Source organism: Impatiens glandulifera, chromosome 3, assembly GCF_907164915.1.
Source record: "Impatiens glandulifera chromosome 3, dImpGla2.1, whole genome shotgun sequence".
NCBI lineage: Eukaryota > Viridiplantae > Streptophyta > Magnoliopsida > Ericales > Balsaminaceae > Impatiens > Impatiens glandulifera.
In genome coordinates, this window is record NC_061864.1 from 60315189 (window position 1) to 60338490 (window position 23302).

Here is a 23302-nt window from a genome sequence, read left to right on the forward strand (position 1 = left end):
TCTTAGAGTACTATTTTGACTAAAAACATGTATGATATATTTTAAGTTTTGTAGCACAATTCATTTATGTAGCATGAATAGCAAAAATAGGACTAGAGTAAAAATATTCAGAATATGGGTCATATTTCCAATAAGGGTGGGAAAATGAAGACAATTAGAAGGTGTAAACATATCCTAAGATGATGATTCTGGTTTAAAATGTAACCAGCAAATGCAATATAGAACTTTTTATTATTTAAGTCTCTCAAAGCAACTAATTCTATCAGAGTATGTATACACAAATGTATGTTTATAGAATGAATAAGGTCATGCATGACCAATCATAAAGCAATAACCTCCTTCAGAACTCATGAATTCCATCTTTTTCCACCTAACAAATTGTTTGAATCTAGAGATTAACCGAGTATGAATCACCACAGCTATTATGCACATGTGATAATGTTGGAGAAGTCACACTCCATTCATACCAAACCTATATCACATCAAAAATAAAGCATTTTCATCTTTTTTCGTATTTTACTGGATAATTTTAGGTATTTTGGATTATAAATCGAAATAAACTATATATATATATATATCGAACAAAGCCCTTTTACCTTAGTCTGATCACAACATCGCCAGAAGTCAAGTTCTAAAGGGACTCCCGAAGCTACATAAACAGGTTCAGTCAACGGAAAATATAAGGGAAACCTGATTACAAATGCAAAATACAGTTGTTGTTATTATTGCTGCTGCAATAGTTCATATACAATATAGTAAGGTATAAAATGACATACCAACCGAGGATTCTAGGTGTGATTCTTGAAGGTTCGGTACAAATACGGATGTCCTGATAAAGTATTGCCTCAAAATAACCGGCAAATCCTGTTTCCAGATGCCAACAATATTCAATATGATAATTTGTAGCTAAACTTCATATGCATGAAAGTAGTAAAAAAAATGATACCGTGAACTAAAGCTGCTCCAGTTTCAGGAGGTATCTTGAACTGGATTTTTGTGTACCTCTCATTGGTTTTTGAAGTTGATAAGTTGTTTGGATGTATAAATGTAAAGACCTACTTGAAATAATACAATAAAAAGAGATATAATGTTTGTAGAAGCTATGGTCAAATAAAAATAGGACTTTCTTCGGGGAAATAACTTACGCGTTTTGAAGGAGCCACCCTTGCAACAGTGTAAAGTTTGACATTATATGGAGTTTCAAACTGAGATTTTTTATCCAACTTTATCTGTAAGCAGCAACTCAAGAAGTTGGTTAAATCAAATCTAATTATTAAAAATATGTTGGCATGTTACTATAGCATGGCAACAAATTGATTACTCGATTGTACACCCTTGATGTTGTTACTGGTTGGAGATAACTTGTACACCTAAAACCAGCACAATCATTATTTAGTAAAAAAAATAAAAACAGTGACAGATAAGAAAGTTATATAAATTAAATGTTAGAAAGAACTTGAGATGTCTTATTGGCTATTGCAGGTTTTAAGAGTGATCTACATATTTCAGATTAAATTAAATATCCTTAGAATAATGAAGCTTGTGCATAGAAATAACTTCATGTTAGGGGCCATTTCATCTGAATAGTTTCAAACAAGGTAAGCACCAAAAGTCAAAACAAACAAGAAAAGGATTTATCATCATCTAGGCTATTAACTAAAAAGTATGCAATCAGTAACTTACGCGCAAGGAATTAGCATCCCATCATCCTTTAGGAATTTCTGTGCTGCATCAAGGCACTCCGGTGATAATTCATCATCACCAAAAGATCCCAGAAAATCGCTAACCTACATTAATTTCGGAGTGAAATAGTAATTAGATAATGCAATCAGAGAAAAATTTGTAAGTCAGGATTATGGGCATGCCTACCAAAATGTCAGCTTTATCATCTGTCGACCAGCTTCGAATGTCACAACAAACTACATGAACATAGTTTTCCAAATCCTCGTTCTTGATCATGTTCTGGACAAATTTAATTTTTTGTCAATTCAAATACAATGGGTACAATATTGCCATCCAAACCAAATAAAGCAAAAGAAAAAAAAATGAAGGCCTGAGGATAATTAACTTCTTTGTAAAGAATGTGGCCTGGATTGCACACACTCCCTTTTGTTTAACCCACATTCTTGATGGACATTCATGAAATGTATCTTGCCATATGGGCACTTTTGATTTCCATTTTGTTGATAGCTTATAGTTTTCTTTGCCTTTTGGATCGTTACCCGCTTTTACTTTCAGTATAGTGTCATTTGGTTGTTCATTTATTAAAGGAAGGCATTCATTGCCTTTAAAAAAAATAAAAGGATATGAGGATAAGATTAGATAGAACAATCTTGCAGCCTGCAATGACCATCTCACCTCCACAAAAAGGAACTATTCCTAAAATATGTAAAGTATCAATTAGAAGGTACAAAAAAATATACAACTTACATCCAATGAGATAACTGCATTTGGATTTTTTTCGACTGCATATATTCTCACCCTTCGTCGTGTTTCTCTAGCTGCCTAAATATGAAAATGGAGATAAAATCAAGAAGACACCCATTACATTTGCAATACAAAAGTAACTAACCTTCTTAACAATCAACAGTATAAAAACATAAGAATAATAAGTGAAAGAATATTCCTCATAATCTGATAATGTGTTTTGTGATTTATTCCAATTACTTTAGCGAATTCTCATACAATTTACAAAATATAACAACGTGGTTTATCATGCATCATCCATTTGAAAACTGTCATCTAGTTAAATAGTTGGTAATATCCAACATGCACACAAGAAACCATACCTTAAATGCTGCCCTAACAAGAAGCCCTCTTCCAGCTCCAACAACAATGACTACCTGCAAGACAGGACAGTGAAGGCAGAAATAATATGTAAGGTTTTCTCTGCAGCATATTACAACATCTTTGACAGATGCCATCTAGAGTTTGATTCCTCAAAAGTACAAAAGTTATAGGTAGATAACATGCATCTTACAGCTACATTAACTGGTGCGTCTTTATCAGAGATCCTATTAATTAAAGCCTGGGATATTGCTAGTCGATACTGCCATGACACATGTACATCAAACCTGATAAGAGAAAATCATTGTTGGCAAAAAAAAAATATATTTGCCTTCTGCAATAATTAGAGTCTACAAAAATAAACATGAACCCTGTGATAACCAAATGCACTTGACATTCCATTCAATTCACCTATAGATAATAAGCAAACACAGAATTCCTAATAAATACTAGTTGGTCATTTGAATTTTATAATTAAATAGTTGTACATTCCTAATTCTACAGGGGAATTTGTTGAAATTATTATATAATATTAATATTATATGATTGAGAATTTTTTTAGTTAAAATTAAATGGGTTGGATAAGTTAATTTATCATACACACCCTTAACTTAATTTATGTAATGAGTAGAATGGGTTGGGTTATTTCTTCTCCACGTCATGCATGGAGATTCTATAAGAATAGAAGGCCAATTAATGAAAATGAGTAATTTGCCTCGTCCAAATCATAGATTAACATGAAAATAAATAACAAAGAACCTATAAATAAAATATTTATAGATGAACACCTGATTATATTTGGCTTCATTTTTTTCTAACTCTTCGTATGCCAGTGATTGTAAATTATCCAGGAGAGGCTGAAATGAAAAATCCAGCATATTAGAAAATAACAATTGTCTTTCAGTTAGAATCAATCTCTAAAATTCTTAAGAGGGTATACAAGTAACATACTTGAGAATGTTCCTGCAAGTAATCTTTCTCACCAAACTAATCACATGAATGAGAAGGTGAACAAATTAATAAACATAGAAATGAATCAAATGATCATATAAAATTATCTTGTTTGAATGCAATAAAAGTTACCTCACATAATTCAATCCCAGCGTGAGGATCCATCCTTTGATATAATAAACTCAAAGAATCCAGATATGACTTAAAAGGATGTTTTGGAATATCTGGAGTAAAAACATTAAATTTTTAAAGATGCATATAATACTAGGCAAAAATAATAAAAACAAATCACCTTAAATAATATGAAGACTCGCAGAGAATAACAAAGGTCATTCAATATCTAACCATAATTTTTTTCCCCCACACTGTACAGTATATCAATGAGGAACTCACCATTGGCCGAGGTTTTATTATAAGTTTCACTTAAAGCTTTGAGGTCAAGTTTCCCAGAAATTATAACCTAGAAGAAATTGAAATCAGGAAAAGATCAGCACACATTTATGTTCGTCAAAAAACTATGATTAAACCAAAAATTATATAAAAGAGTGATGATTTACCTGCATAGAATGGCTGAACATGTCAATGGCCAGATTTTGGCGTCGCCTAGAAAGGTATGGACCCTTATTATTGGTTGTAAAGGTCTGAAAATTGGATTGTGATACTTGTGAATGTATTTCCCTTGGATACCATCAACCAGAAATGTACAGTTACAATCCAAGTTGTACTTACATTGGTATGTATAATGGCTGCTTTGACAGGCTCACCAATCCAACGCCCAATTGAATTTGCTGAAGGTAAAGTACCCCTTAGAAAGCAAAATAGAAGACCTAGTGGTTAGTCTTGTAATGTAAGTCAATTTAGGGGGAAAAACACAAGAACCAGAAGCTCACGTGGCATCCAGAACAATTGCCAACTTATTGTGATATTCACAAAGACGACGAAAGGAGTTCCACATTTCCCAGGAATCAGCCATTCCTTCAGCCTGATTAGAACAACAATGTTAAAAATTAAATCAGCAAATCTACTATAATGCTTTATTGATTAAACCACACATCAATTACCCTAAAAACTAGGGACTCTTTCAATCAATGGCACATTTCACATGAGAACATAATCATTTTAATGAAAACTATAAAGCAGTTGGCATAGGGATACCCACCATCTGATTGGAGTTTGCATCCTTAGGGTCATCATCAAATTTCTTAAGCGGAATTCTGAGCCACAACTTTAAAATAGAAGTAGAATCTAATAAATACATCATCCAGCAGAGAAATAAAAAGTTGCTTTTGTGAGGAAAAAAGGAGGACAAGATTTTTGAGATGTTTACCTTCATGTGTTTGAGATTCTGTAGAATCTCATTAACACATCTTGCATAATTAGCACAGGATGCTCTTTTGGGGGTCGGAAGTACACATGCCTGTGAGAAAATTGCAACAACGTCGTTATTGTGCCTTATGAGTACAACTAAAGAACAGTGAACAAAACGAATCATGAGCTTGAAACGTGCCAAATTACCATAAATGTACATCTTTCGCTACATGCCAAAAAAAGTATACGGTATTTAGCTATAAACAGTACAAACAATTGTTTCACCATTGGTAAACTGGATTCTCATCAAGTAAATACATTCAAGCTTCACAAATTTTACAAAATAATATTAGTAAAATGTACACAACAAAGTGATACCCGCAAAGACAGATAAGAACCCCGTTCTATTTCCTGTTTAAGAGCGAATTCAGAAGCTTTTCGAAGTATCTCGTCTTCTGAATCCAGATCAATCCAAGAGCTAATTTTTCCTAAACCAACAAAAAAAATGGAAGGACAATAAACGATACATGTTAAACAACCTACTGCAGCTTCACAAATGAAAGATTATGGACATGATGTAATAAGCAAAATATAACATCTCTAATATTATGGTTGCAGGATCTGTTAAAGATTTATAAAGATGTCAAAAAATGAATATGGAATATGAAACTCTTTAGTCTTTACCAACAACATGGAGGTTCCACTGGGAAAGAGTCAAAACTTTGTCTGAACCAGCAAATGGAAGAATAACACGAGAATTAGTGCGACATATCATTGAGCTAGGTCTATAGCTGGGATCTATCTGCACAAAATTATAAAAAGAGATATGACAAGTTTGGCTAAATTGAATATTGTGATTCATGTAAAAAAGTTTGCAAATAAGAGCTAACTGCTTGGCTAGATTGCATATCGTTTTTCATGTAGGAATGGCCTTTCCTAGCATTGTTAACAGATGCATCTGGATAAACCCATCCATTTTGTTTTTGTTGTGCCCACCCCCTTTTGTAATATACATATGTTACTTCAGATTTTAATGGCTTGGCTATGTTAAACTGTCCTTGCCCTAGTGAACTTTCTATAACATATGGTGTCATTATAAAAAAAACACTTGTGTAATAGCCTCAAAGGCAGAACCAAAGTTTCAGATACCAAGAAGGCAATGACCATTCACACAGAACCATAGTCATAGTTAATCGCCATGTTAGATTAATTATTTTTTGTGGTTAACAAAGTGATTGTCATTTGATGTTTTTGCTTCAAAAGTCCTAGTGACTAAAGGTTTAGTCGACACATTGATTATTCAACACACTTCCATTCTTATAAGAAGTCTTCTAACGAATTACTCTAGGCGACACACTAATTATTAATACAGACACAACACACCAGCTGATATGTGACTGGCTAAAATAGCCACCAGAAAATCCAAGTAATTTCAGTTGATATTCATTATTTAAAAGAAGTTACATACACGTACATGCAAATCAAAGATGAAAACCAGTTAGCAAGAACAAGAATCAAACTAACAGAAGGATGTACCTCAAATTAAAAACATATAAAATATTAAACATCTCTTAGATCTTGATAACGAACATCCATATCATGCTTCATATTACTAAACAAAGTAGCAGCAAAAAATCGAAGTCTCCAATTGTATTGAGATAGAGAAATCAAGGCATGTCATCCATTAATTTTGTACTAAAGGTTTTGCGGACTATAGAATACAGTTTACCTAACAAGTGATTCAACACAATATCTCACTCTTAGCAGAAATCTTCTAGTTGACACAAACACAGCATTTCAGTTGAAATTCATTCTTTGTAAGAAACTAAGAAATGAAACTATATACAATCATACTGCAGGTAGCAAAAAACTTCTGGATCATATGAATTGTTATTCAAATCAAAGAAGAAATTCAGTTCGCGACAACAAGAACATGCATATCATGCGTAATACTTACCAATGGAGTCAAAAGATAATCGAAACCGCCTTTAGTTACATTGAGATTGATAAGTTGAGGCATATCAGACATGAAATCCGTCTCCAATCCGCATAATCTCGACTTTGTATCGTCCCCCAATCTACTTCCCATCGGCATTTTCCCTGTGAAAGAGATAGAGAGAGAAAGATTTCGTTATGGTTTTAGTTAACAAGAAATGTTGAGGGTTTTAGAGTTAGTTGATTAGTTGCATAATAACTGAACTCACGAGTGATGACGCAATTTATCTTAGGCCTTGTTTGATTCCATATCAGTTGCTTCTTTCAGTTAAATAAATTTTTTAATCATCCAACAAAAATATTGATATGCATTCATTTTTAGTGTAGTCATAGGGTGACGTGGTCTGTCACTTGAGCAAGATAGAAATAAAAAAAAATCATACTAAAACAAATAATAAATTTTAAAAAATGATCATATTCGGGAAAGTGATCCTGTTCTGAAAATAAACTTGTTAAGTTGAAAAAAGTCCATAAAAATATCTGGAATATAGCCATGTTCGAAAAAATAACCTTATTATATTAAAAGAATTCATAAAAAATGTAAAATTATATCTAAAAACACTTTTAGTTTAAACGAGTTAGTTATGCTTAACTAATTTCTTTTAAAAAAAATTTCCATCCAAACGTCTAAAAATTATCATTTTTTTAATTTATTATTTTTTTTAGATATGATTTTTTTTTCTCTCACATGCAAAAATGTGATAGACATGTAAGATTTGTAGTATTGTTTTTGTTATATTTTTGTTATCTAAATTCTCTTACTTTATTTTAGTATTTTATCTGTATAATTACCTTTTTCATTAATACTATTTTATTTAAAGGAGAAATTGATTTATTTTAAAATGAACTCAAACAAACAAGACTTTAAGTGTTAAGTGTTGCTGAATTATGTTATTAGTTTGATTCACTAATAATGGCTAATTATTAAAGGAAGTTTCATAACATACAGCTAGGTTATTCCGTGCTCTTATGGATTAAAGAGAAGAAATAAGAGGGAAAATATATTTTAAATAAAATTATATAATAATTTTATATTAGAATTATTAAAAGTAATTTAATTAACTAAATGTTATTGTATATTATGATGAGTGAAACTGTGAAAGCTGAATAGCACCCGAAAATTAGTTATTTGACTATTTTGATAAATTAAAGTTAACTAATTTTAATAATTTATGTCACAATATATATATATCCATTCAAACAAAAATTAGTTATTTAATTTTGACTTATTATTTAATATTTTATAAAATACAATACAATATTGATTTTTCTTTGACTGAAATGATTTTATTATTTAAAAATAAAACACAAATCATATTTTTTCTTCTTATGAAAATGTTCCATTATATACTAGAAACATTTCCAATCACGAAGACAATAAGAATGATTTATTTTCTTACAAAAATACATAGCATATGTTAATTAAAGCAAATAAGTATATCTCTTCATCAATTCTTCCTTCTGAGTAACCGATCAAAGTCTGCAATTATACACAAAAATTAATTATAAATAAACATAAGTGACCATGCATACATAAATAGTAATAATTAAATAATTAGTTACACCATATTAACAACTCACTCTTCATAATCTATCTTGATAATGCCAGCAACAGGATTCGCAATTTTGGCAAAAGCCTCTTGCGAAAGGTCTAGGGTTCCACCACAACCTGGGCAGTGATCGACGATCTTAACCGTCACACTTTCACCTGTGCATGGGTGAGGCACAGGATTTGTCGGTCCTGTGCAATTAACTCTAAACATCTTCCCGCATATTGCACCATTATTCCATAACGGATCACTAGCCGCGGCTATCATCACCCCTTGTTGTTGGTTTTTATAGCAAGCAGATGCTATTCGAAAAAAGGAAAATTAAATCGGGAATATATATAAGTATGTGTAACATAAGGTGGGTGGGTAAAGAAAAAAAAATCGATTGACATTAAAAACATTCATATTTAAAGAAGTAAAATGTTATACTAGTCGCCCCCAACAAATAAACCGATTAAAAATATATATACTCACGAGTATATTGTCTGTAGAAAGTGGCTGTGCCTGATGTGGAGTAACCAGTAGTGACTAGGGTCAAGATAAGAATGAAAACAAAGATTGAATGACAACTTATGGTATACATCTTGTTGTTTATTTGATATGCAAATAAAGAATGATATGATAATATGAAATAAAGAATTATATGATTTGTGAGGTTTGTAACTAGTTTTTATAGTGTATGAGAACATGTAATAATCAATTTTATTAGGGTAGTTTTGTATTATTTCATACACTTTTTATTTATTTCATCACACCCTAAAAGATATATAGTGTCTAACTTTAACATATTACTATATTAAATGAGTTTAAACTACATTATATATTACATTTGGCAATATATGAATTTTTTTTAAATGGATCATTATCTATTGAGATAAGTATCACAATGGATCAGGTTTTATATTTTAATAATACTAATGATCTATTTTGCAGATAGTTATATTTATTTAGAATTAGTTATTTCATTATTATAAATTAGATGGTGATTTTAAACATTATAAGATAGTTTAAGGGTTAAAGTGATATTTGTATATCAAACTTTGTTTATCGGATATATCACTCGTTGTAATCTCTCTTGTTTGACAACTAAGCATCAATAATACAAGAGTTCAGTTTTTCCTTCTTGTTCTTGAGTTCTTGACGATTTTATTTAATTTTTAAGAGATTTTATATGAGAGTACCATATCTCTATATGGTATCACTTCGATTTTAAAGGAGACGATCTACTTGATGACACAGAAGAGGAGGACAAATACACATATTAAGGTAATCTTACCGAATTTGGAGAAAACTTTCTTGAAAACCCTAATTGCGAAGAAACTTCTTATTTGAATCATTCTTCTCTGGATTCATCAAGAATGACAACCAAGAAGATACATTGTACAAATCCACTCTACATGCATAGTGGAGAGATTCCATGTGCAACCCTAACTTCTATAGTACTAACTAGAGCGAACTATTTGTTGGAATTTAGACTATGTAGATTATTTCCATTATATGAATGGAAATGAGAATTCAAAAACAATTCTGAGAATGGGTGAGTCCCAAGAATAAAATCGAGTTAGTGGATTTGTCCACATTGGTAAAATAGCAAAATGTAGCATTTTTCCATTAATCCAAGTGGGGTTTAATTTATTTGCATAATGCATTTTATTGCATAAAAATAAATAATATATTTGGATTAAATATTAATTGAATGAGTCAGTTAAATGGGTATTAATATCAATGTGCAAATGAGAAATTTTCAATTAAATGCAATGATAAATGCATACGTTTGAAACCTTTCACATGCAATTGATGAGAATGCAATTGATTGCATTAATTGATTTTATTCCTACGTTAAAAAATTAGTCATTATGTTGATTGGCTAATTTATCTTTATATATCTCAATTGATAATACGTTGTTAAGGAGATATATAACAATTACGGAATTACATAGCTTTTTATCCTTCAATCACCCTAAATGAACTTTATTGGTTTTTATTTTCAACATCATAAGAAGCTAGCTACTTCTTAGTTTTTAGAAAAAATCTTCCATTGATCATTTTAATTGTGGGTTCACACAATTCTGCTTTGATCCCGGTGATAGTTCAGGTATGTTGGTCAAGTTCGTTGTGTAGTGATTCTGGTGCTGAATCACTACTAGATTCGTTGTACCCTGGGAGACAGCCATCTACGATAAGCTCCAGCACAAACGGGAGACGATGAAACTGTTTTAAGGGAAATGTGTCTAACACATGCCTCGAATCAACATTTTATTTGGTGATTTCGTTCTTTGTAATATTGTATTTATTTAATTTGTTTGTAACATCATTTATATATATATTTCTGTTATTTTTCAAGACAAGAATACTAACACTATTTTGAATGGATCACAAGTGTTGAACTGTCATTGACGGCAAAGATGAAGATGGGCTTCGTTGATGGGTCTTGCACTAAACTTAAATATCCACAAGATGCGATACTTTGGAAGATGATTGATGCCATGGTCAAATCTTGATCATGCATACAATTGAAAAGAAAGCAAGAATTCATTTCCAAAGTGCAACCACATCAAATGAATTATGGGATGAAATCAAGTCTAGGTATGAGACAGATAACTGATCAACTCTATACAAGTTAAAGAAGGATATTTGTACAGCTAAACAAGATAATCTTGATCTTGAAGATTATTATTCTAAAGTTAGATTGTTCTGAGATAAGTAGTTACATTTACAACCACGTCGAAGCTGTACATGTGATAGGAGTCAACAAGATTGTGTTGGCTATAAACTAGAAAAAGAAGTCATAATGGATTATAAAAAGAGCAATCTACTCATTTTCCTTATGGGTTTAAATGATTCTTATAAGAATTTGATAGATTCAATATTGGCCATGAAATCAAACCCAACTGTGTAGAAGACATTTACAATGCTTCTTAATGTTGAGAAGAAGAGAAACATTAATATGGAACAGGACACATATACTTCATCCATGTTTGTGAAAGAAAATTCCTACAATAATTCTAGAAGAAACCAAACTGAAGATGTGAGGCAAAAAAATAAAACGCATAAATGCACACATTACAACATGAATGGTCATCTTAAGGAAAGATGTTACATGATCGTGGGCTACCCTAAATGGTGGACAAACAAGAGAAGGAAGAAGGCAGGTTCATATACAACTAATGCAGCACATTTTGATGAAGAAAAAAGGAATCAATATAAATTTCAAAATCTCAATACAAAGAAATTCAAAACTTTATGAAGTCTGTCAAAGAGAGAAATGACAAAACAACAAATAAATCTAAAGGAAAAGGAAGCTGCATTGATTTTGACTTCGTTGCAGGTAAGTCTTCGAACTCAAAATTTTTCATATCAACTATTTATGAATTAAGCATGAGTTTGAATGATCTGAAAAACAAAAAACATGTTTGACTAATTGATTCAAGGGCAAGTAGTCATATACGTAACAATATGAACCTTCTAACTTAAATTAGACAAACTGAAAAAGATTTTTTTTTTTAACTAGCAGATGGTTCAAATAAGATTATAAATGAAGTTGATAATTTGGTATTAAGTGACAAAATTACTTTAGAGGATGTGTTATATTCACCTGATTTTAAATAAAATTTATTATGTCTTGCTAAACTAATTAGAGATGAGAAAATGAATTATATTCTTTTTGAAAATAATTGTGTAATGTAGGACCTTAACAAGAACATCTCATTTGAACTTGAAAAAAGGATTGAGAATCTATTTTTTTTTCTTCTACAAATGAATTTGATGTAAAAGAAATAGTATATAGTACTTTTAAAATTTTTTTGTTAATGATTGTGTTACGACTTGTTTCGTAAGTTGTGTTTATGGTTCTTGATTCCAAGAATCGAGTTCTTGATCTCTAGGACCGGGTGGAAATATATAATCAAAGGGCAGCAGAAGAATTTTGTAATAGAGAATTTGGGATGAGGGGATAGAAGAACCAAGGGTGAGAAGAGAAATATTGTTGGTCTATACCAAACAGTTCAAAATAAATAATCAAAACATAATAGACAAATGGGGGGGTGAAGAAGTAAAGAAATTTCACAAGTAATTTTATATATTCATTATTTCATTCATGGGTCCTTGGGGAAGAGTGATCAGTCTTTTATAGGTGATGTCTTGCCCAAAAATATTCGGTTACAACTACTTAGAAAATAACAGAATTTGGTTTGTAAAATAAAAAGGCAAAGCAAAACAAAATATTAAAACAACAAGCAGAAATCTAGCCCAAGTGCACACTAGGATCGATGGAGGGTGCTGAAATTGTATTAGAACCGTGACATTTATTTATGTACCGTATCATTATCTCCCCCTTCAAAATTTGTCACCCTCGATGAAAAGACCGTGGTTTGGTTAGCCTCTAATGCGCATGCCCCTATCTTCAAAGAGAACTCTTTTCTCTTGCTGACCGGTCGGATTTTCAGTAGGTCCAGCAAGTGTTGGAGTGTAGGACCGCATTTCTTTAAAAGCCTTAGGTAACACCTTTTCAATAGTGGAACTGGCTGGGACCTTGTGCTCGTTAGCTTTGTCGGGTCATTAGTCTCCACTTCGCCCATGTGAGAAATTTGTGTGTACCCAAAGTCGAGTTTTTTGTTGCTGAAAGATAACCTTTGTTGTTGCAATGTCTCCAGCACCTGGTGCAAAAAAATAATTTCTTCCAGCTCCGATCAAGCACTAGGGTGTTATCAAAAATTTAGATCAATTCCTTCCTTCGGCCCAGCACCCCAGGTGCAACAAAAGGCCATTTTTCTTCCGATTATACTCTAGAGTGTCTTCAAACAATCAAGCCCAGTCCTTTTTCCAGACCAGCAACACAGGTGCAACAAAATAGTCATGTCTTCTAATTAACTTCCTGGCTAGTGGTCGGTTGTTGGGTTGCTGGAAATTTTCAGGACTGTCTTCCAAAACAAGTGAAACAAATTGGCTTTCGTGCTTACTCTTTATTTGCATCATCGCAACAACATTATAACTTTCCAAGGTCTTTTCCAGTTGGTTGCCTTGTATTATGTTGACCTGCGACCGAGGAGTACCCTGCTGGACCATGAATGTGTGCAAAGAAATGGCATGTTCATCCCCTATCTCAAGCAACAAAGGTGGGTCATCAAAACCTGATTCTTGGACGGGTTCTTAGACTTCTTGGACTTCTTGTTGATTAGCCGAGGCCATGAATATTTTGGATTTGCACCTATGATTGGGCTCCCATTTTTCATTGCAAGTATAACATAGGTCTTTCTTGGGGTCGGTTGTCTAGTTTGTGCTCGGTCAGGCCGTGTTAACATTGCATGGTTTGGGCAGCAGCGGCGGTTCAGCGTTGTACAAGGGGTCTGCTGCTCATTAGGGACCCGTAAGTTGCTTCTTGGGCAGTACTGACCTGTTTCAAGTTCATGCGTTGTCTAATGGGGGTGTTGTGTATAGGAGGACCAAATCGTAGCAAGAGAGCTCTCTTGAATACATCCCACGACAATGCTTCCATATGGTTGCGGTTCTGCAAATATGAGCCATGCCACATTCTTGCCTCTTTTGAAAAGTGAATGCGGACAATGTCCAGTTTCGTGGCATCATTCGTCTTGCCCACCCTAAAGAATTGCTCAGCAAATATGAGCCGGGTTGGAAGAAGGTAGTGTTGGCCATATTGGAAGGACCTCTTCGTAGGAGGACTATAGCAAGAAGCATTAACATAGGGTCGGGTGCGAGGATCTTGGCCATTTCCAAACGCCCCACTTTCAATGGATGTCATTCTTTCTTCAGCAGCATCAAATCTTCGGTCCATTGCAGCTTGCATATCATTTGTTTGTTGGGACAGGCCTTCGAGTAAGGTCTTAAGAGCATCCATCTTTGTTTTCTATTGGGTTTCTTTCATTTGAGGATCGTCTTGCTCTGATACCAAGATGGTACGACTTGTTTCGTAAGCTGTGTTTATGGTTCTTGATTCCAAGAATCGAGTTCTTGATCTCTAGGACCGGGTGGAAATATATAATCAAAGGGCAGCGGAAGGATTTTTGTAATAGAGAATTTGGGATGATGGGATAGAAGAACCAAGGGTGAGAAGAGAAATATTGTTGGTCTATACCAAACAGCCCAAAATAAATAATCAAAACATAATAGACAAATGGGGGGTGAAGAAGTGAAGAACTTTCACAAGTAATTTCATATATTCATTATTTCATTCATGAATCCTTGGGGAAGAATGATCAGCCTTTTATATGTGATGTCTTGTCCTAGAATATTCGGTTACAACTACTTAGAAAATAACATAATTCGGTTTGTAAAATAGAAAGGGAAAACAAAAACAAAATATTAAAACAACAAACAGAAATCTAGTCCAAGTGCACACTAGGACCGATGGAGGGTGCTGAAATTGTATTGGGACCGTGACATTTATTTCTGTACCGTAGCAGATTGTTACAAGATGCACCTAAGATGTGGGCATCCTTCAAATAAAGTACTCAATTTCATTTGTTTAAATTCTACAAATAAAGTTTCTCATTGTGAGGCATGTTTGCTTTCAAAATCTCATCGTTTACCTTTCCCTACTAGCACAACTATGACAAAAAGATGTTTTTGATTTAATTCATATTGATCTTTGGGGTCCCCATAAAAAGAAATATTTCACTAAAACACCTTATATATTAACTATTGTTGATGATTATTCAAGATGCATTTGGATTTGTCTTTTAATTGATAAAACTTTTGTTTTCAACAAAATTCAAAATTTCTTTTTTCTAGTTAAAAATCAGTAGAACAAAACTATTAAGAAAGTTAAAAGTGATAATGGAATTGAGTTTGTAAATTTGAAATGCAAAACTTTTTTTGAACAAATGGAAATAATTCATCAAAAAACATGTGTTTATACACCACAATAAAATAGTGTTGTAGAGCGAAAACATAGATATCTTTTTAAAGTAGCTAGATCATTAATGAATTATTCCGGTTTGCCTATAAAGTTTTGGCCCTTTTCACTTTTAACAACTACTTATTTGATAAATAGAATGCCCACATCAACATTAAATTAGAAAATACATTTTTATGTGTTACATGAAACTGAAATTGATTACACTATGTTGAAAATTTTTGGATGTCTATGCTATATGACTAATACATGTCCACACAAATCAAAGTTTGAAAATAGAAAGATTAAGTGTGTTTTCATTGGATATCCTTCAAACAAAAAGGTTATATTTTATATATAACTTTGATTTAGATAGAATAGTTATATCTAGATATTTGTATTCTATGAAGAGATATTTACTTTTAAAGAAGTCACAACCATTACAAATCAATACAAAAATTATGATCACATTACTTTGTTTTCTGATCCCAATTATATTTCTAATGAAGAAACATCACAAACAATTGATAAATCTACTTCTGATGTGTTCAATTTATAAAACTCTAGATTCATGTGAAGTCCGGTGGACAAAGATTCGTGTGGGTCCGGTAGAACGAATATCGAATACTATTTCCCTAGAACATGGTATGATTATGTATAAGGTTGTGATGTGTCCTAAATGACCTTTGAGTGTGTCAATGCTAAGTTCTAATTTATGCTTGGATTGTGGGGAGAAAGATGTACCGATTCAGACTTCCCCTACATGAAATCAGAAGAGAAATATATATTGGGGTCAACATCATTACCAATTTATGTGGATATTTGTTCAAAGTATGGAATTAATTTCAGTGAGGGTGTGGTGGGTGTGGCAGATATTCACCAAAACGATGAACCATTAGAGGCGGCGATTACAGATGAAACTAGTGCCATGAAGAAGGAAGGTCGGGATTGCGAAATCGAAAGTAAGTCATCGGGATTGACCTCTAGGTTGGTACATAAATCATCACCTCCATCCTATAATTCTGAATTCGGTTTGCGAGTGACATCTAATATTCTGAATAATATGCTCCAGGTAGTTTTGTATCAAGCCCCAATGAAATTTTTCGTCCATCCGATATTAGATTTGGTGGCTGATTGTGAGCCAATTGATGCAGCAGAATGTGAGATATGGTCACCCATAGAAAATGTAGTTCAAGTAAATTCCAATAGATCTTTGTATCTTGAGAAAGTGAGTGATTTCCCTATTATTGTACATGAGTTATTAGAGGAATAGTCGATTGAGACACATGAAAAATATGATGATGAGGAGGAGGTATGTGTGGCGTTTTTTACTCATAACATGACGTTGAATAAAAGAAAATCTTTTGTCAGATAAATTCTTATTGAAGAGTTAGAAGTGTGGCCCAAAATTCGTGTAATCCCCACATTAATAAGAGGTGTCAACCAAGAAGATTTGTGATCTACCCCTTGGGTTCTTGTCAATAGGAAAACGTGTATCGAAGCTGAATCGAATTTACTTCGAGTAAGCCTATTTTAATGATTGATAAATATTAGCTTGGAATGTTTGTGGGATTAATGATAGCGAGAAGCGTTATATTCTTAAACCTCTTGCGGGATCTATTGGAAGTAGAATATATTATTTTTATGAGACAGAGATTTGTTAGATGGATCAATGGATTGTTAGGGAGCTGTGTAATTAGTGATTGTGTAAATGGGTAACACTTGACTCTATCGGGGAGTCGATTGGGATTTTAGTTGCTTGGAATGATGACGTATTTGAGAATATAAATGTTGATGTTGGAAGATTTTTAGTTAGCATGTAACTTAGGAATTGAGGAGATAACTTTCGGTGGTTGATGTCGGCTACGGAGAGGTGCTCCACGAACTTAAAGAGGAGTTTTTTAATGAGTTGACAATAGTGGCTAATTTATGGAATTTGCCGATCATCTTTGATGGTGATATGAAGAAAGTGAGGGACCCATCTAAAAGAAAGGGTGTTACCGAACTCGTAAATTCTCGAGAAGAACGATCAATTCTTCAACTGACTCTACCGACTTTCCGAAAATCTCAAAAAACGTCGTAATAATAACATTAATATTAGAGTAGCCTAGTTGGTTTATCTTTTCATTACTAAGATTTTAAATGATTTTATATTTTATCCATGTAATATCTTATTTAGTAAAATCAGATTTTTTTCCGTCTCTAATCTTTAAAATTAGGAGAATATTTTAGTCAAGTCATCAGTATGCTCATACACAAATATGTATCTCCATTCCCTTCTAAGATAATTTTCATTTCACTCAAAATATTTGATAACGATTCTTTTGATATCCTTTTATTTTATTTTGTTTGGCTTTCTTCAACACTAATATTTTAAGAATATAAATGAGTTCGTCTTTAATACGACCTTCAATAATGTGAGAAGTTAGATCTTTTTCATTATAAATTTTAATTTGATAAATTGTTTATATGATTTAACTAATACTATATACTCATTCTATTTTTTTTTAATATTAAGTAAAAAAAATTGTGAAAAAGATGCATATAATTGAAGGGGATATGTAAAATGGAATCAAAAGTAGAGTTTGAAAGAGATAAGGAGAGATACTTGAATTCCAATCAATCATTATTCATTCATCCGTGTAAAGCTTCTTGTCTACTATTAAAAGCAAACAAACAGTCCTAAGTGCTTCACTAAAGATGGCCGATCCAAGCGCCAACACTTTACAAATTGCACCTGGTTTTGTATTTTACCCCCATTTTCATTGCATTATTGTTTCGTGTCAATTATTTGATACTAGTTTTAAATTATTTAGTATTAAAAGTGAAAAATAAATAAATTCTAATCTATCATATCTAATTTATATTAAAGTTCAATAAAAGTGGTTTATAAGAGATAAAAATTTTATGGATTCGATTCTTACTTAAAACGTCTTAAATTAAAGTTGTGCCGACCACGAAGTTTTGAGGTATAATCGAAAAAAAGTATTATTATTTTTTATTTAAGTATGTTATATTGAAACATATACAATAATTTTGTATTTAAATTAATAAAAATAATTTAATTTAATTCTTAAATGTTTTAGTAAATTATTATGGTTATGTAAGTTAAGACCATCTTCTAACGGGCACACATGCCATTTTCTCCTCCAACGGGACTCTATTCGCAAACTCATTTTACGTTTAGATGACTCTTTTTCTTTCTGCATATCATTCTTTTGGTCATTTTTATAAAATGGCTTAATCTATTTTTTTTTTAATTTTTATATAATTTTAAATATTTATAATGTAAATTTATCCTCTAATTTTTTTATTTTATTTTTAAAATAAAAATTATAATATTTTTTGAATATATAATTAAATCAATAAATTATATAATTTATCTAATTTATTTTATATTTTATAAATTTATATTTTTACGTTACAAATAAACATAGAAATTTTAACTTTTAATTATTAATATTTGTTTATTTAAATGTATTATTGAATTATTTGATTAATTATGAATTATTGATATATAATTAATTTTATATTTATTTTATTAAATTAATAAGAAAATATTGTAGTTAAATACGTAAATTAATAAATATACAAATAATATTAATAAGGTTAAAAAGTGAGTGTAAGAAATAAATATTTTAATAATATTTTTTTGAGTTTTAGAAATGAGTTTTTAGATTGAAAAGAATTACCATTTATTTGTTATGCATTTATATTGAAAATGGATTTATAGGTTGGAGATGGTATAAATTATTATATAAAGTAGTTTTTTTTATATTAGACTCGGAGTAGTGGGGTTTAGCTCATCAAATCCCAGTCCCAACCTAATTATGGTTCATACTAATTTTCTATGTTAAAAAAATTATCTAATTTATATTAACCTAAACTAGTTTTTATCTAACTTAGTACATTATATATCTTTACTCAATAAAAAAGACTTCATTAACTCATTCTAACAATCTATAAATATTACTTCTTTAAAAAAGTTACTTTGCATTTATAAACTATTCTATTTTTTTTTTGTCATTTCATATAGTCTAGTTATACTTTTCTATCTTTATTTTCTTATTATTATTTTTTTAATACAAAACTCAACAAACTTCAAAATAATATACTAATATTATTCTCTTGTATTGTAAGATTCAGAATGGGCTAATATATAATAATTTGAAGTTCCACATATAAAGTTAATTATCTCTTACACTTTTTAAATTTAAGATAAAAAATGAGATTTAAATAATATTTATTATTAAAGAAAATATTATATTTTTCTTGTATTTAATTAATTATTTTTATTTTTATAATATATATTGATCATTTAAAAGATATATTTTATAAATAATAATAAAATATTATTTTAAAAAGTAATTATATGAATTATATATATATATATATATATATATTTAAATAAATCAGTTTTGAAGATCATACATACATAAATACACAAAAATAATAGTTAATGGAACACCAAATATGTTGCTTTAAAATAAAATAAAAGATTTTTTTAACTATCAATTATGAGTTTATTATTTATATATTATTATATTTTATAGAATAACATGAAAATTCTTTAAAAGTAATTACATAAATATTATATGAATTTATATATTTAGAAAATAATTAAATTCTACCATATTATTTTAATCTTTTAAAATTTCTAATATACTTTATTAAAAAACCAAAAAATATATTAAATACCAAATTAGTAGTAAAGAATTGAAATAAAAGTTTTTTTTTAAAATTAAAGATAAAAAAAAGTGGAACCATGTCATGTGTTACACTCTTATTAAGTTTATATTTTGTAGATAAACTTTAAATTATATTTATATTATAAATTATTAATATATATAGTAAAATAAAATAAAGTTGCTATGCCTTTTAGATAAAGTTATATTTATTATAAATCAACTCAAAATTATTATTTATTTGATAATGTAACTACATAAAAAATTGTTTTAAAAATAATATATTTATGTGTAAAAATATTATTTTACTATATTTATTGCATAATTTGTTGTAAATAGATAATAATAATTTTTGTTTATTTCTATTAATAAAGATTAAATTTTGTTTATTTCTTATAAAAAAATGCTTAAAAAACAACCCAAAAAAGCACAATAACATATTTCCTTTATCTACCATTTCAAATTTCAAATTCACAATCTCATTTTTTTCCATCTTAATCTTGATTTCAATTTTCAAATTCAAAATCATCCATGAAAATTTTCAATTTTATTAATTACCTGATTTGAATTCTTTAGGTTACCTTCCTTGATGGGTAAACTCTCAAAGAAGACACCTTTTTTCTATCTTTATTTTCATTACCCACTTTCATCTTTCATCCATCCCCACATAAATTAGGTAAATTTGCTTTTATATCTCACTCTCTCTCTCTAGACTTCCCCTGTTTCAGTAATCCTTCTAAAGAAGTAAAGAACTTATTGCTTTTTTCCAATTTCTATACCTACTCCATTCATAAATTGAAATCCCAATCTCTCTTTCTTGTCAACAATTTGAGCTAAAGATGAGATCTTTAATCGGAATCCTCACATTATTCATGATGGGTGTTGATTTAGTGAATGGAATTGGAGCAAACTGGGGAAATCAAGCAACTCATCCTCTGCCGCCGGCGACTGTCGTGAAGCTGTTGAAAGATAATGGATTTGATAAAGTCAAACTATTTGATGCTGATTCAACCACTTTGAAAGCTTTAAGTGGTTCAGGAATTCAAGTTATGGTTGGAATTCCTAATGAAATGTTAAACAATCTTGCTAATAATCTTAATGATGCTGAAAAATGGGTTCAGAAAAACGTTTCTGTTCATATCTCATCAAATAAAGTTGATATCAGGTATGTTTTTGATTTCATCTTATAATCATGTCTTTTTTTGAAAAAAAATTGAATTTTTTTTACATTGTAGACACGTAGCCGTGGGTAATGAACCGTTCTTATCAACATACAACGGTAGCTATCTCGACATAACATTACCGGCAATGCAAAACATTCAAGCGGCGTTAATAAAAGCCGGTTTATCAAATCAAGTGAAAGTAACGGTACCCTTAAACGCCGACGTTTATCAATCGTCGACAACTCTACCTTCCACCGGCGATTTCCGCGCCGACATTCGTACCCGTATGCTTGAAATCGTCAAGTTTTTATCCGACAATGGAGGTTCCTTTACCGTCAACATCTACCCATTCATTAGTCTCTACAACGACCCCAATTTCCCGATGGAATACGCGTTTTTCGGGGACTATTCATCTCCAATCAACGACAACGGTAGGGTATACCAAAATGTTTTCGACGCCAATTACGATACTTTAGTATGGGCACTTCAGAAAAACGGGTTTGGAAATTTATCGATAATAGTTGGCGAGATAGGTTGGCCGACGGATGGTGATCGGAGTGCGAATCTACAATTTGCTGAAAAATTCAACCAGGGGTTAATCACACATATAACAGCAGGAACCCCGATGAGACCAGGTCTGGTTGATGCTTATTTATTCAGCTTAATTGATGAGGATGCGAAGAGTATTCAACCCGGGAATTTCGAAAGACATTGGGGGGTTTTCTATTACGATGGTTTGCCGAAGTATAATTTGAGTATTAGTAACGGAGGAGGTGGATTGGTGGCGGCGAGTGGAGTTGAGTATTTGAGTAAGAAATGGTGTGTTTTAGCGAGTTGGGGAAGTTTGGATAATCCAAAATTGGCTGATAGTGTTGATTATGCTTGTAGTAAAGCTGATTGTACTAGTCTTGGTTATACTTGTGGGAATCTTGATTCGAGAGGGAATGTTTCTTATGCGTTTAATAGTTATTATCAACAGAATAATCAGTTGGCGAGTGCTTGTCAATTTCCGAATTTGTCGGTCGTGACTACTAGTGATCCGTCTAGTGGTGGTTGTAAGTTTAGTCTTATGATTAAGACGGTGGATGATTCTGAGTCGAGTACTAGCGGTGGTGGTGGTGGCGGTGGTGGTGATGGAAGTGGTGGTGTTGGGTTGGAGAAGCCGGTGGTTATGGTTTTGAGTATTTTGATGTTGTTTGTGACATTTGTGTGATGATGTTGTTTTTGGAAGAAAATATGTTTATTTGAGAATTTTAAGATAGTGTTTAGATTATGTATTTGTTTAGACAATAATAGTAATGATATCTTTTTAAATTAGCATGGGATAGTTTAATTTAGTTTATAAAATTAAATAAATAGCGATTAGGTAATAAGATGTTATAGGAATGTTTGCAAATAAATAATGTGAGCGTTTAACGAATAAGTTGAATAATAAATGTTGGTCTTTGGAACAACCAACCTCATAGTTGAATTTTAACTTGCCCAAAATAAAGGAGATGGAGATTCTCGAATATGAAAAATGATACTCGATATCTATTAAACAACACCAAAAACTCGTATCGGAGAAACTAGTGATGATTGATACCCTACGCGTGTTATGCGAAAGAAAGTTTGGTGCACCTTCTAATTAGAGGGGACGTGAAAAGTTGAAATTTTAACTAAGACATTTTGATTGAGGGAGGGAATTTAAGATGAACGATTTTTAATTCATTATTTGCTGAGTAGATGCGTACTCATGTGATAAATCAACGAGAAATTGCGTGAATAACAAAAGACTGACCGGAGCAAATAAAAATGATAAAGTTTAAAGCTTTCTAATAAGTTGTATCATTAAATGTATCTCATCTTTTTTATAATAAGCTGTATTACCAATAGTTTGTTAATAAGCTGAATCAAATTAATCCTAAATAAAAACATTACATATTAATTTGTCCTAATAAAATTTTAATTTAAAATGGGGATGTAAGGAATGATGATTACAATTAAATTCATGATAAATTATTTGAGAGTGAA

General features: G+C 31.2%; 3 protein-coding genes across 3 annotated transcripts; 1 reads left to right on the forward strand and 2 right to left on the reverse strand.

The window, feature by feature from the left end:
• Positions 1–212: 212 nt before the first annotated feature.
• LOC124930544 (protein arginine N-methyltransferase 1.5-like) lies at positions 213–5908 on the reverse strand. The gene is made up of 22 exons (XM_047470878.1): positions 5731–5908; positions 5425–5534; positions 5066–5155; positions 4894–4963; positions 4629–4713; positions 4468–4543; positions 4296–4379; positions 4132–4198; positions 3871–3962; positions 3739–3774; positions 3576–3644; positions 2981–3049; positions 2790–2843; positions 2431–2505; positions 1825–1962; positions 1684–1787; positions 1322–1370; positions 1146–1229; positions 947–1055; positions 777–864; positions 597–690; positions 213–472 (listed from the first exon to the last, which is right to left on the reverse strand). The coding sequence occupies exons 1-22, from the start codon at positions 5906–5908 to the stop codon at positions 389–391; spliced, it is 1905 nt and encodes a 634-aa protein (XP_047326834.1). The 3' UTR covers positions 213–388.
• A 2710-nt stretch (positions 5909–8618) lies between these two features.
• On the reverse strand, positions 8619–9174 carry LOC124930545 (putative EG45-like domain containing protein 1). The gene is made up of 2 exons (XM_047470879.1): positions 9066–9174; positions 8619–8893 (listed from the first exon to the last, which is right to left on the reverse strand). Exons 1-2 carry the CDS (start codon positions 9172–9174, stop codon positions 8619–8621), a joined length of 384 nt encoding a protein of 127 aa, XP_047326835.1.
• Positions 9175–20793: 11619 nt separating this feature from the next.
• On the forward strand, positions 20794–22569 carry LOC124931331 (glucan endo-1,3-beta-glucosidase 5-like). Its single transcript, XM_047471771.1, has 2 exons — positions 20794–21291; positions 21362–22569. Exons 1-2 carry the CDS (start codon positions 20966–20968, stop codon positions 22500–22502), a joined length of 1467 nt encoding a protein of 488 aa, XP_047327727.1. The 5' UTR covers positions 20794–20965; the 3' UTR covers positions 22503–22569.
• The last annotated feature ends 733 nt before the right edge of the window (positions 22570–23302 follow it).